General features: G+C 44.0%; 1 protein-coding gene across 1 annotated transcript; it reads right to left on the reverse strand.

The window, feature by feature from the left end:
* Positions 1–364: 364 nt before the first annotated feature.
* LOC125452530 (histone H3.3A) lies at positions 365–9,810 on the reverse strand. The gene is made up of 4 exons (XM_048531071.2): positions 9,631–9,810; positions 6,373–6,528; positions 4,212–4,365; positions 365–1,423 (listed from the first exon to the last, which is right to left on the reverse strand). Exons 2-4 carry the CDS (start codon positions 6,498–6,500, stop codon positions 1,295–1,297), a joined length of 411 nt encoding a protein of 136 aa, XP_048387028.1. The 5' UTR covers positions 6,501–6,528; positions 9,631–9,810; the 3' UTR covers positions 365–1,294.
* Positions 9,811–19,063: the final 9,253 nt, after the last annotated feature.

The following is a 19,063-nucleotide window of genomic DNA, read 5'->3' on the forward strand; positions in this document are numbered from 1 at the left end:
CCTCAGAACTATCGATCCAGTCTTTCCTTATGCTTCAGCCCTGCTACCCTGGGGATCAGTCTGGTGAACGTTTGCTGGACTCCCTCAATAGCAAGAACATCCTTCCTCAGACTAGGAGTTGACAAAATAAGCAACTGTGACATGGGGAAGAACTGTTTCTTTAAATAAACACCATCTGGTCTGGATTTGGAGTACACTATCTCAGTGTCCTTAAGGATCTCAAGCCATGTCTTAAATTCTGGTCTTTATCAGTAGATTTGTTGGTAAAGGATTTGGTGTTGCTGTACTTGAGGTCCAAAATCTGATGCCAAGGTAGTCTGGGAATGCAGGTGCTTTTTAACAAAATTAATCCCACACCCAACACTTAAGTTTCAAATACTTTAATAGGAAAATGTTATCAGAAACAGCACAAGAGGGCACACAAATATTTAAAAATAGTTACTAAATACAACAAAAAATGTATCTTATAAAAAGTAAAGCAAACAATGGGATCTACTTTATGAAAAATATTACATTTTATGTTTCAGATTTGATAAGAAACTTTTAAGTTTGTACTATATAAAAAAGGACTCCAAAAAGCCAGCATTGTTCAGAAATCAAAAACTGTTTTAAAATATTTTCAAAGCTGCGCCATCGTAAAACAAAAACAAAAATGAAATACATAAATCTGCCTGCTCTTTGATTTCTCTCCATTCTCTCATCAAAGATTCACACAGGAGTAGGCAAGAATTCCCAGCGTGTTCATTTCAATGTCATTCCACCAACTGATGACCCACTAATCGTCCAAATTAAAATTAGTTAAATCTCAGGGCCCCCAACCGAGCCAGAGACCCCACACTGTCCTCCCTCCCTGACCTACCACTGTAACCCACACTCCCTTCCTGTCTCTGCCATATCCCATTCTTTACCCTAGCCCTACTGTAACCCACACTCCCTTCCTGTCACTGCCCCATCTCCTCTCCGTCTGCCCACATCATGCAAAATTCCAACACACTCTCTCTCCTTAACCCTGCTCCCATTATACCTGTCCACCATCTCGCCTGCTCTCTGTCGTGCCTCCACCCTAGTATCACCCACCCTACCTCCTGAGGAAATAAAGTAATAAAACAACCACTGACTACTACCAGAGGAAGAATAGACTGATTTTCATTTATTCTTTTTTGTTTGTTTGGGATTGCGGGGGGAGAAGGGGGCAAGACTGAGGTTAGGAAGTTGAAAGCTGGGATTAAGGAAGGATGGATATTTGCCCCTTCCCCCTGCTCCGCCCCACCCCTTCCCCAAGGTGACGGGAGGTTTAAGCTCGCTCCCCGCGAATGCGGCGAGCTAGCTGGATGTCTTTTGGCATTATCGTCACACGCTTAGCATGGATAGCGCAAAGGTTGGTGTCTTCGAACAGTCCCACCAGGTAGGCTTCACTTGCTTCCTGTTGACATAGGAGATGGGGAGAAACAGAAAGTTAACTAGCATGGATGCACAAAAACAATGGTCCCTTGGTCAATCCAATTTCCCACTCAGTCAGAAAGTGACTGCTTGTGGATTTCATCCTAGTCCCTCCCGTCCTCCTACTGCTTCTCTCAGATGGAAACAGACTTCACTGAATCCCCACCAGCAAGACTGCCTGCCTATTCTGTAGGTTTCTATATTCAGACCGCTGACTCTCACTGTGCTATTCCTCGCTGTTGGCCACTTCATCCACCTATTGAAGGCGTTCCCTTAAACAATGGAATCTTTCCCCAACCCTCTGGCCATCAACTCTTCCTGAAATTGGACAGGTTAAGCTGTGCCTTCTACTCACCACTGACCACATGTGGCTGCAGTGCACAATCTTTCTGGACAAGACATTTTGGGAAGGACATCAAAATGTTGGAAGGGCGTGGAGGAGGTTGACAAGGACAGTATCAGATTTGAGGCATTTCAGTTCTGAGGAGTTTGGAGAAGTTGAAGTTAGTATTACATTGTGGTAAAAGAAACAAGGGCAGGACTTATACAGTTATTAGTATGGCTCTGGACAGTGTTGGAGAACAGAGAGACCTAGGGGTTGTTACAAAACTCTTTGAAATTTGCGTCACAGGTAGACAGGGTGGCTAAGGCGGCATTTAGCACACTGGCCTTCATCGTGTAAGACTTGGGACATCATGATGAGGATATACAGGACGTTGGTGAGGTTAAGGCTGGTGCACTGTGTCTAGTCCTGCTCGCCCTGTTTTAGGAAGAATATTATAAAACTGTAAAGGGAGTAGGAAAGAGTTGCCAGGAATGGATGGTTTGAGTTGTAAAAATATGCTAGATAGGCTGGGACTTTTTTCACTGGACTGTAGGAGGTTGAGGGGTGACTTTAAAGAAGTTGAAAAATCATGAGGGGCGTAGAAACAGTGATTAGCAGAAATCTTTTCCCCAAGGTTGAGAAGTTCAAAACTAGGGGGCATATTTTTAAGGTGAGAGGGAACAGATTTTAAAAAAGGGCAACATTTTTCCACCAGAAGTGGTTCATGTGTGGGATGACCTACCCAGAGGAAGTGGTGAACACAAGTACATTAACATTTAAAAGACATTTGGATATGTGCATGAATAAAAAGGTTTCGAGGGATATGGGTCAAACGCAGACAGATGGCACTAGTTTAGTATAGGACTAGTTGGACTGAAGGGTCTGTTTCCATGCTTTGAGAAGATTTGTCGCTCAGGTTGAGGTTCTGGATGTAAGTTTGTTCGCTGAGCTGGAAGGTTCGTTTTCAGACGTTTTGTCACCATTCTAGGTAACATCATCACAGAAGAACAGGAAATGACATCACCAACCCAAGGAAACCTAACCAGATAAATAGAAAGCGGGACGTAACACCAGCACTTCGTCGGAGGCTCACTGATGATGTTACCTAGAATGGTGACGAAACATCTGAAAACGTACCTTCCAGCTCAGCGAGCAAACTCACATCCAGGTCTGTTTCCATGCTGTATGACTCTGTGGAAATTTGATAGAGGCGCTTGTGATCATGAAGACTTTTGACAGAATAAATAATAAGCAACTGTTGCCAGCAGCAAGAGGGGGAACACAGATCAAGCTACAGGGTGTTACATTACATCAATGCCCTCTGCATAGAATCCCTACAAGTGTGGAAGCAGGCCATTCTGTCTATCAAGTCCACACTGCCACTCCAAAGAGCATCCCACACACACCCACCTTCCTACACTAATCGTGTGACACCACATTTCCCATGACTAATCCATCAAGCCTGCACATCCCTGGGCACTACGGATTATTTAGCCTGATCAATCCATCTAAACTGCATAACTTTGGACTGTGACACAGGCAGAATGTGCAAACTCCACACAGTCACACAAGACTGGAATCAAACCCAGGTCCCTGGTGCTGAGGGACAGCGATGCTAATCACTGGCCCAATGTGCCACCCGAAACTTGGTTTTCCCGTCATCATTTGTTCCGTGACTTATATTCAAATGATGAAAGAGGGTGGAGTGATTCTAAAACATGAAGTCAGGATCATGTATTCAGGTTTGTGTGCCTATGAATAGAGTTAATACCAACAGGGGAAATAGTCCTTTCTACTGCAAACCAATAGCTAAACACATTTTTACAGAGTAATATATACAGCATGGAAACAGGCCCTTCAGCCCCAAAAGGTCCATGCTCACTCAGCTAGTTCCAACTGCCTGCATTTGGTCCATATCCCTCTACATGCTTCCCATCCATGTATCTATCCAAATACCTTTTAAACGTTGACATTGTCTCCTACCACCCTCTATCAATGCCAACTGACATAGAACCAAGACTCATACAGCAGCAATAGCCAGTGTTGTCATAAGAAATAGGAAATACAGGCCATTCAGCCCAGAGTTGAGGAGGGTTGTGGATCTGTGGAATTCACGACCCCAGAGTGTGGTGGATGTTGAGACACCGAGTAAATTTAAGGAGGGGATACACAATTTTTAATTAGTAAAAGATTGAAGTGTTATGAAGAGCAGGCAGAAAAGTGGAGCTGAGGCTGAGATGAGATCAGCTGTGATTATATTAAATGGCACAGCTGGTTTGAGGGGCTGAATGGCCTTTTTCCTGTTTCTCAATCCTATGTGCTATCCACTGAGCCACACTCTCAATACATTTCAGATGCCTAGTTGGTATCCATACCAACGTCACAGCAGACGTGAGAATCACCCTGCGAGATATTGGGGGGAGTGGGGTGTTCAAAGATACATCACCTGCAGGGCACCAATGGCAGCACTTTGGAAGCGCAGATCCGTCTTGAAGTCCTGAGCAATTTCGCGGACAAGACGCTGGAAGGGTAACTTGCGGATCAGAAGCTCAGTGGATTTTTGGTAGCGTCTGATTTCTCGCAGGGCCACAGTCCCTGGGCTGGGAGAGAAGGTTAAATGATCAAGCTCCTGCTGCAGAAGTCACATTGTGTTTCAGAATAGCTTGTGTGCACCTTGAAAAATTCAACTCAGTAAAAACACACAACTTTTGATTTTCCTTTGAAAAAATTTGAGAAAGATTGTATAAAGATGGGTTGGAGGCACCTTAGCGTTATAGCGGACTACTGCACAGAAAAAGTCCCTTTGGCCCATCTTGTTTGTGCTGGTCAAAAACCACCACCCAACTATTCTAATCCCACATTCCAGTGCATGGCCAATAGCCTTGTATGCCTTAGCACTGCGAGTAAACATCTAAATACTTAGAGTCGTACAGCACAGAAAACATAATCCCAAACCAAACTAGTCCCACCTGCCTGCTCCTGGCCCATATCCCTCCAAACATTTCCTACTCATGTATCTATCCAAATGTCTTTTAAACACTAATTGTACCCACATCCACCACCTCCTCAGGAAGTTCATTCCACACATGAACCACACTCCACGTAAACAAATTGCCTCTCATGTCTTTTAAAATCCCTGTCCTCTTAACCTAAAAATGTGCCCCCTTGTCTTGAAATCTCACATCTTGGGAAAAAGACAACCAACATGAACTTTTATCTCTACTTCTCATTATTTTATGAACTTCTATCAGGTCACCTGTCAACCTCCTGTGTTCCAGTGAAAAAAGTCCCAGTCCATCAAACCTTTAGAGTCATAGAGTCGATTTACAGAGTAATACAGCATGGAAACAGGCCCTTCAGCCCCAACAGGTCCATGCTCACTCAGCAAGTTCCAATTGCCCACATTTGGTCCATATTCCTCTACATGCTTCCCATCCATGTATCTATCCAAATACCTTTTAAATGTTGACATTGTACCTGCTTCAACCACTTTCAATGGCAGCTCATTTCCATAGACGCACCACTCTCTGCACAGAGAAGTTGCCCCTCAGGTCCTTCTTAAATCTTTCCCGTCTCACCTTAAACCCATGCCCTCTCATTTTCAATTCCCCGTCTCCGGGAAAAAAGACTATATGCATTCATTCTATCTATGCCCCTCATGATTTTATACACCTCACTAAGGTCACCCCTCATTCTCCTACATTCCAAGGAATAAAGTCCTATCCTGACCAGCCTCTTCTTATAACACAGGCCTACTAGTCCTGGCAACAACCTCATAAATCTTCTTTGCACCAGGCACACCACTAGTCACAGGCCTCCAGTCTGAGAAACAACCTTCAACCATCAATCCTCTGCTTCCTACCACTGAATCCAGTTAGCTAGCTAGCTTTCCCTGGATCCATGCAACCTAACCTTCATGACTAGCCTGCCATGCAAGACCTTGTCAAAGGCCTTACTAACGTCTGTACAGACCACATCCACTGCCATACCTTCATCTATCCTCTTAGCTAACTCTTTGAAAAACTCTAAAAGACTTGTCAGACATACTTCTCATGCACACATTCATGCTGACTATCCAAATGTCGGCTGATCCTGTCCCTGAGAATCCTCTCCTATAACTTGCCTACCACTGATGTCAGGCTCAATGACCTGTAATTCCCTGGCTTGTCTTTGCTATCTTTCTTAAACAACAGAACATTAGGCACCTTCCTGTCTTCCAGAACTTCACCACTGGCTAAAGGTGAAGCAAGGGCCTCTGCAACTTCTTCCCTAGACCAAATGGTCCCTCCATCCCTATAAGCTCCAAGGTTTAGCGATAGTCAAGGCGGCACAGAAAGGCCACAGGCAGACAGCAGTGATCCAAGGTCAGACAAGAGGTTAACTGGCCACTCCTGACTAGCATTTGCTGAGTCTTGCTGATCAAGTGACCGCTTTCTCTTGTGACTGTGGGGTTTGGGATTGACTCTGATGTTGCGACATTCACCCCTGCCGTAGGTGATTGCCTCTTGAATATGGTACTCCGACCATACATGGGTGGGCATAGAGTGGAGGTCAGCACAAGCCCGGGTCTAAACCTCAAGCCCCAAATCAAAACGTCAGCAACTGACCGGTAACGATGAGGCTTCTTCACACCACCAGTGGATGGGGCACTTTTACGGGCAGCTTTAGTTGCCAGCTGCTTCCTTGGTGCCTTGCCACCAGTGGATTTACGAGCAGTTTGCTTAGTACGAGCCATCTTCCTTCCTCTTGAGTCGTCCTAGGGTCTGAAATACAGAAACAGGGTGCAAAATCATGTCAGGATGTCCCTGAAATCAACTTTGTCTCTCAAGGGCAACCTCCCCCCCCACCCCCCCAACCAACGATGCCTTAAATGAAGTGGGAGCTTAATGCTCAAGGATTCATCACTCCCCTTCCAGAGCTAGACACTTTTTCACCATATGCTCGAGGTGTTAGTGTGAGTCACCAATCCCACCAAACCTGTCTCCCCCTCTCTCTCACACACACACACACACACACACACAGAGTCAATGGCCTGTAGAAACGCTGATCAACAGCATCCGTCCTCTAACACAGGTCTCCAAGTTGCACAGAAATGAGGACACAAACCCATAACACAGCAGTTCCCTGAATAAATTCACTCAAAAAAAGGGGGAAAACATCAGATGATGTCTTGCTTCCAGTCGCTCAACGTGACTGGCACCTCGAAAAAGAAAATTATCACAGCAAACCTTGGATCTTATTTCAAGGAAAGTTTCACACGGACAGCAAGATCTCACTAAGAAAATTAAAAGCTATTAAGTTCCATCTCTGAGTTCAGATGGCATTGCGGACCCTTGGCCTCCCAATTTAATGACTGATCATTAGAATCCCATCGAAAATTACTGATAGTTTCTTTTAAAATAAAAAGCAGCATCCGTCATGATCACCAAAACAGAGACTAGCTTTCAATTCCTGATCCACTGACTTAAGTAAAATTCCACACACTGCCCAGTGGGGTCTGACCCCAATCAGCAGAACATTTGTCCAGGCCTCCGCATGATAGATAGTGCCATTGCACCATCATGCCTTTCCAACCTCTTAGTTTCTGTTCCTTAATGTATCACCTCTCAGTGTCTGCATTCAATTTCATTTGGCACCTTCATCTACCCAGCCTCCTCGGCTGGGGTCACCTCTGCATTCCAATGCTGCGGTAGCAGAAAGAACAGAGACGCAGAAACAAAATGTTGATGGAGGGTTGGAAAGTAAGGACTCCGTTCTACGTGGCTCAGTGTGTAAACACATCAATCGGTGCTACTCAAAACACACCAGGAAAGGTCCCTGGCATGTCAAGAGCACACTGATATAATTGGCCAGATCAGGATCCCTCTTGATCACTGCTGCCCAGCGCCACCTGCTGGCAGCAGGGAATTCGGGCGGTGACCAATTAAAAATAGAAACTGATCCAAGTGTGACACCCACCACAGTCAAATAGCCTGCAGCAGTCTTAGCATGTGATTAAAAGCAGTTCAGTTGGTATTAAATACAGTCATCAGTGTTGCCATCAGACTTTCTTGTCCAGTGTTCAGCTCCTTTCCAGTTTCTCCCAATAGTGAAGACCCACCCCAAAATCAACCAGTAGGAGTTGGTTAACAAATTAAACCAAAAGAACTGCAGATGCTGTAAATCAGGAACAAAAACCACAAGTTGCTGGAGAAGTTCAGCAAGTTTGGCAGCACGTGTGTTAGAGAAATCAGAGTTAATGTTTTGGATCCAGTTACGATCCCTCAGAAGTCAGTTCTGGATGGTTCACCAGACCCGAAACGTGAACTCTGATTTCTCTTCACAGATGCTGCCAGACCTGCTGAGCTTTTCCAGCAACTTCTGTTTTTATTGAAGTTGCTTAACATCTTAATTGAAGATACACATTCAAATCCCCGAACCCTCTCATCCATAAAAAAGGAAACTCCTAGTCCCATGTAAAAGGTAAGACAGTGGAGAAGCATATGTGCAATACCTGTAATAAAATCAGACAACTTGCATTTATACAGCCCCTTCTATATTGAAAAACATTCAGAGATAATTCACAGAACAGTCACACATACAAAAAAATCTTTGACACTGAGTCACAAATGGACTTGTAGGTGCAAATTACGACAGATGCTGGAATCTGTAGTGAAAACAAAAAAAATGTTTGCGGTCAGTGTGATTCACAAAAACGCAGATGTTCAGTTTTAGTGACTAAGAACTGGTTCATGAAGATTGGGGTGCAAATTCCAAAACTCAGGCTGAAAGCATTGTCAATCTTTGAAAATCTGTGCTGTTAAAACGTCAGTAAAAATTATATTTTTTAAAAATGTGGGGGGGGGGGTGGTAGGCGCGATCAGGACAGTGTTAATTTCCTGTTTGTAAACAGGAGCCACTTGAAGGGGATGTTGGTCATAACTGCTGTCCAGGTTTCAGGAGTCAAATCGATCCAATCATAGGCGAACACGATATTTTTTACAACAATGAATGGGGAAGAATTAAAACAAACAGAACCAACTTGAAACAAAGAAACAAGCAAACTTTTCACTCGAACTTTGTGCATTGAGAATGTTTCGGAAGTAGTAAAATCAGGAAACAAACACATTGCTCCAGCTAACCTCTATCCCAGTCTTCAGTCAACAAGCAGACACTCGCGTACAAATTAGCATTAGCACTCCAGGGATTTCCCCGTCTACTATATTTCTTCAAATCAAAAACGTTCGAACCTTTCCACTGACTTGTCAAAAAAATGTTTAAAACACCCTGGACTCTTCTCCCACCCTCCCCCATACTTGGCTGAGTGAGGAAAATAGAGACTGCAAAGCAAATCTATATTTTTTCTTAAAAATGGGCGATGCAAGAGGAAACATCCGCCAGAACAAAGATGGTGAAACGTTGCAACAAGGGAACGGGAGGAACTGAAGTAACGATGAAAGAAAATTTTAAAAAGCGCCCCGGTTGCTTTGGGAAAATAAAAGTTTTGCGGGAAATATAATCGCAGCAAACACTGTTTCTGAAGTGGGGGGAGATAAACAAACCCTCTAATGGTCTTAATCAGTCGATCTCCCGGTAAGCACTGAAGGCTAAATAATTTTACAAAGGACGGGAAAAAACGAAACGGAGAGGGAGGCGGATAGAGAGAGAGAACAGCCAAAAACGAGCGGGACAGCACGGATGGAACGTTGACCCAGGAGCTCGTGCATTCGTTACAATGTTGCAGCCACAAAATGGATACCTTAAAGTTTGTTACAAAGAGCTGGACACAAAGTCGATGCGAAATAGGGAGAAGACGGGGAACACTTTCTACAACATTTTCTCACAAGTTGTCACTTCATGTATTCACGCATCTCGCTGACCCTTACCTGTTATTTATTTTTTCCGCCCTGCCTTGCCTTTTCTGTTTTTTGAAAATAAAATCAGAATTCTTTCCCCGCCCCCCGCGCAAGCCTCCTCTGTAGAATTTCTTTTTGCTTTATTTTTGATATCTTCCACCACCCCAACCTCACTGCAAAGCACAATATGGCTGACCGAGGCGTTCCCATGAGCTCCCGCGCCTGGGCCCTGTCTGTCAGAAACACACACCCAATACAATGGAAGCAATGCACAACTTACAGTTGAGTGGAAAAACGGTGGGGTGATGGAGAATGGAGAGGAAAAATGAACTACTTTGCCATTGCGCCCTCAATCCAAACAGTCATTACCAACTAATAAGCTCAATTCTCATCCCTTCACACTTTGGCAAATTAGGACAAACATAGAAAGATAGAAGATAGGAGCAGGAGGAGGCCATTCAACCCTTCAAGCCTGCTCCTCCATTCTTCATGATCATCGCTTATCATCCGACTAATCCTCTTTACTCCCCATAATCTTTGATCCCATTTGCCCCAAAGTGCTATCTCTAATTACCTCTTGAATACATTCAATATTCTGGCATTAACTACCTCTTGCAGTAATGAATTCCACAGGTTCACCACTCTTTTCGTGAAGAAATGTCTCCCCATCTCTGTCCTAAATCATATATCCCGAATCCTCATACTATGACCCCTGGTTCTGGACATCACCACCATCAGAAACAGCTTCCCTGCATCTACCCTGTCCTGCCCTGACAGAACTTTATAAGCCTCTAGGAGATCCCCCCTCATTTGTCCGAACTCTAGTGAAAACAATCCCAACCTAGTCAATCTCATTCATCAGATCCGTCATTCCTGGAATCAGCCTGTTAATCCTATAATCCACTCCCTCGAGGGCAACAGCATCCTTCCTGGAAACCAAAACTGCATCCAATATTCTAGGTATGGCTTCACCAAGGCTCTGTATTACACATCCACAAATATTTACCTTGCTTAATTGTCACACCTTCAAGTAACTTGATTTCACGTCCAAAGCCAGATTTTCCCTCTCTTCCTTTTCTGTCATCCAGGTCTGTGTGTTTCAATGATACCCATACAGTTCTTGAGGCGGCATACACCACATCAGCCCTGCTTAGTGTTAGGGTTGCCAATCCTCAAAATTGCCGTGGACTCTCCAGTGATTATTCTTTTTTAGGGCCACGATACCTACAACCACGTGGTGGCATCACGAAAAAAGGTATTTTTCTTTCAATGAACACTTTGGTTTCTTAGATTGTAATGATATCAGGAAGAATAAAGATTATAAGACCAGTAACAATTGTCCAACTGGGTAATAGTCTGTATGTTCTATGACTGGCTTTGGGAAGATGGTGCACCAAAAATATTGGTGTTCTGACAATAAATGTCACAATTGGAGGCAGGAGGTCAAGTGGTGACATCTCTGGGATAAGGTAGGGGAGGTGATGGTGTGGTGGTGTTATCACTAGAATGTTAATCCATCCAAAGACCCAGCAAATGTTCTGGGGATCCATGGAAGATGGTGGAATTTGAATTCAATAGGAAAATAAAGCCTGGAAATAACAGTCTAATGATGACCATCAAACCATCACTGATTGTTCGCTGTTGTCCTTCAGGGAAGGAAATTGCCATCCTTGTGACTCCAGATCCACAGCAACGTGGTCAATTCTCAACTGTTCTCTGGGCAATTGGGTTTGGACATTAAATTTCTGACCAGAGTTGGCAAGTTGGCAACCTGAGTCCAGTGACTTCAAGCAGCCACACTATAGGACCAAGAAAAAAAAATCACTTTACTCTCCTTTTGTCTCGAGTGATATATTTGTCGCAGCACTGCTTGCAAACTGATACAAACAGAAGGCTGAGGTAGAAATTGTTCTCTTTGGAGAAGAGGGGGTTCAGAGGAGATTTAATTGGGGTGCTCAAAATTGAGAGATATCTAGACACAGTAGACTGAGAGAAACTGTCCCTGTCATTAGAAGGATCTAAAACAAGAGGACATTAATTTAAGGTATTGGCTGTCTGACAGAGAGCAGAGAGTTGGGATAGGGGGCTGTTTTTCGGAATGGCAACCAGTGACTAGTGGTGTCCCGCAGGGTTCAGTGCTGGGGCCACAGCTGTTCACCTTATATACTAATGATCTGGATGAAGGGACTGGCGGCATTCTGGCGAAGTTTGCCGATGATACGAAGATAGGTGGACAGGCAGGTAGTACTGAGGAGGTGGGGAAGCTGCAGAAAGATTTAGACAGTTTAGGAGAGTGGTCCAGGAAATGGCTGATGAAATTCAATGTGAGTAAATGTGAGGTTTTGCACTTTGGAAAAAAGAATACAGGCATGGACTATTTTCTAAACGGTGAGAAAATTTGCAAATCAGAAGTGCAAAGGGATCTGGGAGTGTTGGTCCAGATTCCCTAAAGGTTAGTTTGCAGGTGGAGTCCGTAATTAAGAAAGCGAATGTAATGTTGTTGTTTATCTCAAGAGGGTTGGAATATAAAAGCAGCGATGTGCTTCTGAGGCTTTATAAGGCTCTAGTTAGGCCCCATTTAGAATACTGTGTCCAATTTTGGGCCCCACACCTCAGGAAAGACATACTAGCCCTGGAGCGTGTCCAGTGGAGATTCACACAGATGATCCATGGAATGATGAGCGGCTAAGGATCCTGGGATTGTACTCAATCGAGTTTAGAAGGTTGAGGGGAGATCTAATAGAAACTTACAAGATAATGTATGGTTTAGAAGGGGTAGACGCCAGGAAGTTGTTTCCGTTAAGTGGGGAGACTAGGACCCGTGGGCACAGCCTTAAAATTAGAGGGGGTAAATTTAAAACTGAAATGAGACGACATTTCTTCAGCCAGAGAGTAGTGGTCTTGTGGAATTCATTGCCGCAGAGTGCAGTGGAGGCCAGGACATTAGATACCTTCAAGGCAGAGATCGACAAATTCTTGATCTCAAAAGGAATCAAGGGCTACGGGGAGAGTGCAGGGAAGTGGTGTTGAAATGCCCATCAGCCATGATTGGACTTGATGGGCCGAATGGCCTTACTTCCACTCCTATGTCTTATGGTCTTACAGTCTTATTTGGAAAATGAATGGTTGGAAACCGGAATGTGTGTGACAGAAGCATCTTCAGTCGAGGCAGTCAAATGGAAATTTTGTCATTTTCTGAAAAGGAAGAATATCAGGAGGATGTGGATGAATGACGCTAGGTGATTTGCTCCTTTGGAGAGCTGACAAAGACACAAGGAGCTGAACAGCCACCTTTGGTGCTTTGACAATTCTGTGAGAATTTTCTAATTCAACGACTGCAGTGAATTGGAGAGTGAAAGAAATATATTTCAGAAGATTGGAAATGGACTAGTCAATCCCTCAGCCTGGTACTCTCACTCAATTAGATTGTAGCTGATTGATACCTCAACTCCATACACCCAACTATTGACCCATATTTGACAATACCATACCCAACTCAAATCTGTACGATTCATTCTTGAAAGGACCAACTGACCACCAACATCCCTGCACTCTATTGCAAAGCAGAACTCCAGATATCAAGGGAGAAAAGGTGACTGAATATGGGAATCAGGTCGGTAAATGTGTTCAGGACAATCTCCCACATGGGAGGTAAACACTGATGAGATGATTGTACTGAATAATTTGTTTGTATTTATGTATTTTTGTGTTTTCTTTCTCTCATTAAAGTCATAAATGGCATCCAAGGTGATAGTGACAAAAGTAAGCTAACCCTCTTTTGTCTTTCTTGACTTGTCTGCAGTGTGGTTAACCGCATCATTCTTTACCAATACCTCTCCACTGTTTCCAAATAGGTGATACTCCCCTCACCTGGTTCCATTCTTATTTATCTAGGGTTAAAAGGTTGTCAAAAAATAAGATCAGGAATAGGTTCTGTTGTGTTCCTGTACTGTTACCTCAGGAGTCTACTCAATAATCTATAATTGGTCCACATCCATTTTGCAGTTATAAATCACACTTGGCATTTTTGGTTTTCACATGTACAGGGTAGATGAAGGGAACAAGCAGATGTAATATAGAGATAATGGGAACTGCAGATGCTGGAGAATCCAAGATAATAAAATGTGAGGCTGGATGAACACAGCAGGCCAAGCAGCATCTCAGGAGCACAAAAGCTGACGTTTCGGGCCTAGACCCTTCATCAGAGCTCCCAAGGAGTTCACCGTGTTGGACATAGTGTATATGGAGGTTGGTTAATGGATAAAAGCTAGGATAAGGGAGACATTTTCAGGATGGCAAACTGTAACTCATGAATGAATGATTTATTTATTGTCACAGATGGAGCACCACAGGGTTCTTGGTCAACAATTATTTGCTATATATATGAATGACGTGAATGAGGAAAGTAAATGTACTATAGTCAGGTTTGTGAATGACACAAAAATAAATGAGAAGGCAAGAGGTAAGGCTGACACAAAGTGTATACAGAGGCATTCAGGTCAAATGAGTGGGGGAAAAACTTGGCAAATGAAATATGTTGTGGGAAAATGGAAAGTTATGCACTTTGGTTGGAACAATAGAAGAACTGAATATTATTTAAATAGAGAAAGGGTGCAGAAAGATACACATGTAGAGGGATTTGAAAATCAGGGGCAAAGTCTCCATAGTTTAGAATCATATCTAACCCAAAGGGAGATGGTTGTGGTTGTGGAGTCAGTCACCTCAGCTACAGACATCTTTGCTAAGTCTCTCAAGGTAGTGTCCTAAACCCAGTCATCTTCAGCTGCTTCATCATCTAACTTCCTTCCATCCACATGATTAGAAGTTAAACCCTTCCTCTGTTACATCGATGACTGTATTGGGACCTTTGCCTCTGCTGCATCTGCTCCCAGGATGAAGCATTCCATTACCGACCAGCTCAGTTGTCCTTGTTTTACAAGAGCCGCAACTTCCCTCCTCAGTGGTCGAGAACGCCCTCAACCGTGTCCCCCGTATTTCCCGCAACTCATCCCTCACACCCCCATCGCCGCAATAACAACCAAAACAATATCTCCCTTGTCCTCATGTGCCACCCCACCAACCTCTGGATCCAACGCATCATCGTGCGATACTTCCGTCATTTGTAATCCAACCCCATCACCAAAGACATTTTTCCCTCCCCACCCTTATCTGTTTTCTGCATGATTCCCTTGTCCGCTCCACACTCCCCTCTAGCCCCACCACACCCAATACTTTTCCCTGCAACCGCAAGAAGTGCTACACCTGCCCCTCACGTCCATCCCAGGCCCCAATAAGACATTCCACATTAAGATGTTCACCTGTACATCTGCTAATGTGGTGTACTGTATCCGCTGTTCCAAATGTGGCCTCCTCTACATCAGGAAATCAAGTGGAGGCTTGGGGACTGCTTTGTGGAACACCTACGCTCGGTTCGCAACAAAAAACTGCGCGTCCCAGTCGTAAACCATTTCAACTCCCCCTCCCACACCTTTGACAACATGTCCACCTGGGCCTCCTACAGTGCCACAACGATGCCACCCAAAGGTTGCAGGAACAGCATTTCATGTTTTGCATGGGGACCCTCCAGCCCAATGATATAAATGTGGACTTCACAAGCTTCAAAATCTCCCCTGCCCAACCACATTCTAAAACCAGCCCAGCTTGTCGCCACCTCCCTCACCAATCCTTCCTCCCACCTATCCCCTCCTCCTACCCCCATCTCCTACCTACTAGCCTCCATCCTCCCTGGACTAACCTATCGCCTCCCTAACACCCCACCTACACCGACCTTTACTAGCTCCACCCCCTCTTTGATCTGTCTGTCTCCTCTCCACCTATCTCCTCCTTTATCCATCTTCTATCCGCCTCGTCCCTCTCCCTTTTTATTTCAGAATCCCCTTCCCGTCCCCCATTTCTGAAGAACAGTCTAGGCCCGAAACATCAGCTTTCCTGCTCCTCTGATGCTGCTTGGCCTGCTGTGTTCATCCAGCTCTACACCTTGTTATCTCATGGTTAGAAGTGGGCATGTTTGCTGATGATTGCACACTATTCAGCACCTTTCAATCCTCCTCAGATAGCCAGGATTTGACTGTCAAGTCGCAAATATCATTCACATCTCCCAAGGGCCTGGCAATGACCATCTCCACAAGGGAGAATGTAACGAATGCCCCTTCACATTCAATGGTATAACCATGGCTGAATCTCTCACTACTAACATCCAGGCTCACCAAAACTAATGCACAAGTACAAGGCACACCATCCAGGGGAAAGCAACCCTGTTGATTGGTATCTGCTCCTCAACACATTCACTCCCCTCCACCACCAACTAAGAGAAGCAGCAGTGTGTGCCATTTCCAAATGCACCGTAGCAACTCACCAAGGCTTCCTTGATTACCTTACACTCCGCAAACCCAACAAACTAGAAGGGCAAGATTAGCAGATGCATTCAAACACCATCACATGACAATTTCTCTCCAAGCCTCTTACCATCCTGTTCCTTCAATGTTGCTGGGTCAAAATCTTGCAGCTCCCTTCTTAACAGCACTTGGCGAGTTCCGACATCATATGCACTATAGTGATTCAAGAAAGCAGCTCACCACCACTTTTGGTGATGGGTAATAAATGTCACTGCAGCTCAGATCCCACAAAGTACTTGAAGAACATGCCACAAAATGAAATCATTTGAAATAGCTTTAAGGCTCTAACTGAACTGTGAGCTGTGATGGCCTTGTGGTATTATCACAAGACTGTTAATCCAGAGACCCAGGTTTGAATCCTGCCATGGCAGATGATGGAATTTGAATTCAATAAATATCTGAAATTAAGAATCTAATGATGACCATGAATCCATTGTTGATTATCAGGAAAAACCCATCTGGTTCACTAATGTCCTTTAGGGAAGGAAACTGCCATCCTTACCTGGTCTGGTCTACACGTGACTACAGACCCACAGCAACGTGGTTGACTCTTAACTGCCTTCTTGGCAATTAGGGATGGGCAATAAATGCTGTCTAGCCAGCGATGCCCTCATCCCGTAAATGAATAAAGGAAAAAAAACTATTGGCAACAGATATGCTTGAGACAAATGGGATAATATCTCTGCTAAGTGAAGAAACTAACGCAAACACATTAGCACGTATGTTACTCGTTTTCAAGCAGATCTCTGCCAAAGGTAAGACTTATCTCCTGGAATAGATTTAGTCATGAAATAAAGTGTGAGAAAGTCACAAAATTGCTTCTCATCTCCCAGCTGGATCATTATAATCAACTAGTATCTGAGAACCCACAAAAAAACAAATTATAACTTTAAATGGCTTGGAAAGATGTAATGGAAGTATGAATGGGCGTACATATGATGACCTACAGTTATACTATGCCTTCATCGATTCCTAGAATACTACAGCATGGACAAAGACCAGTCAGCCTATTGTTTTGGATTTTTAAACGTGTTACCTAAATAATTCCACACCCTACCCTTTCTCCACAGACATGCAGCTTTTGCCATTTCAAGCATGTGTCCAATTCTCATTTGAAAGTTATAAAGGAACCCTCTAAGGTAAAACAACACAGCTTACTGTTCACCTCCTATTACGTTCACCAATGTCCTAACCTGAAGCACTTGATATGGGCTGTGAATTGTGGTGGAAGATTCCACAGACATATCCAAGTACATGACAGCAGAGTTTTACTTTAAAAGTAAGGGAGAGAAATAGCATGAGGTGTTGGGAGAGTTAGAGAGACTGGAGCCACAACAACAGATTAGTGGAATGAATGAGATTGGATGCACAAGATGTCCAAAATTGGCTTAGCGACAGGAGATAGATGATGATGTGGAAGGCTGCGTGTGAGACTGGAGACCATTGTTCAGTGGTGTACCACAGAGGATCAGTGCTGGATCTCTTATTGGTCGTTAAATGTATAAAATATATTGAGGATTATAATTAAGTTTGTGGATGACACAAATATTAGCCAGATGATTAATAGTGAGGAAGAAAGTCTTATGTTTCAGGAAGATATCGATGGGTTGGTTAGATGGGCAGATCAGGGCCAGATGGAATTTAACCTTGAAAAGTGTGAGGTGTTGCGCTTTGGAAAAAGGAACAAGACAACGAAGTCCTCAATGAATGGCAGGGCACCAGGAAAGCCCAGAAGAACAGAGGGATCTTAAGGTGCTTATCCAAAGATCCCCGAAGGTGGCAATACAGGTTATAAGGGTAATGAAGAAGGAACATGGGATGTTTGCCTTTGTTAGGCATAGCATAGCATAGACTATAAGAGTTGGAAAGTTATGTTGGAGTTTTACAAAACTTTGCTTATGCCAAAGCTGGAGTACTGGGTGCAGTTTTGGTCCTCTTGTCTGAAGAAAGATATACTGGCATTACAGTCAGTTCAGAGAAAGTTCACTAGGTTGATTCTGGGTGTGCAGCAACTATCTTACGGGGAATAGTTAAGTTGGTTGGACCTTTACTCATTGGAGTTTAGAAGGATGAAAGGTGATCTTATTAAGACAAATAAGATTCTTAAGGGATTTGACATGACATATGCAGAATGGTTATTTCCCCTTGTCAGAGAGTCTAAGATGAGATGGAACAGTCTCAGAGTATGGGACCATCCATTTAAGACAGAGATGAGGAATTTCCATGCTCACAGGTTACTGAACTTGAGGAATTCTTTATCACAGACAGCTGATGAGGTTGGGTCAAGGCTGAAACAGATCTTTTTGACCAAGTAACAGAATCAAGGGTTCTGGGGAAAAGACAGGAAAGTGGCTTTAAGGGGATAATTGGATCTGCCACAATCTCACTAAACAGTGGAGCAGACTTGATGGGATGAATGGCCTATTTGTGCTTCGATATCATGTTGGCGACTTACCTCTATGTGGAGCCCTCTCTCAGAAGTCTCAATGTTTGCAAGAATTCTCTTTGCAAAGAAAGATTTGATTTCCCTGTATGCCCTCCCTGTATACAGGACATGTTTTACAGCTCAGAAAGAACAAGGTGCGGATGCTGGACGAACACAGCAGGCCAAGCAGCATCTTAGGAGGAGGGAAGCTGACGTTTTCGGGCCTTGTTATCTCGGATTCTCCAGCATCTGCAGTTCCTATTATCTCTGATACAAGTTTTGCAGCTCTTATGTATTTGACTTTCGAGTTAGGACCTATCTCGCAGATTAATAAGCAATGGCCTGACACAGTCATACCTTACAGACAATGTCTCAGGCACCACCATCACTGGAAACGTCCTAAACCACTGGCAGGTCAGGAGCACAAAAGCTGACGTTTCGGGTTCATCAGGTGGTGGTGCAGTGGTTTAAGGTCAGGAGGGACTCATCCTCGCTGTTCTCAACATTGGGCTTCAGGCCCCATGAAGACCTAATCAGGGTGAACATGGGCAAGGAGTCCTCCTGCTGATTACCACATTGGCTCTTGAATCAATACTCCTCCATGTTCACTTTTGCCCTGTGT

The sequence above is a fragment of the Stegostoma tigrinum genome, chromosome 4 (genome assembly GCF_030684315.1).
Source record: "Stegostoma tigrinum isolate sSteTig4 chromosome 4, sSteTig4.hap1, whole genome shotgun sequence".
NCBI classification, from domain to species: Eukaryota; Metazoa; Chordata; class Chondrichthyes; order Orectolobiformes; family Stegostomatidae; genus Stegostoma; species Stegostoma tigrinum.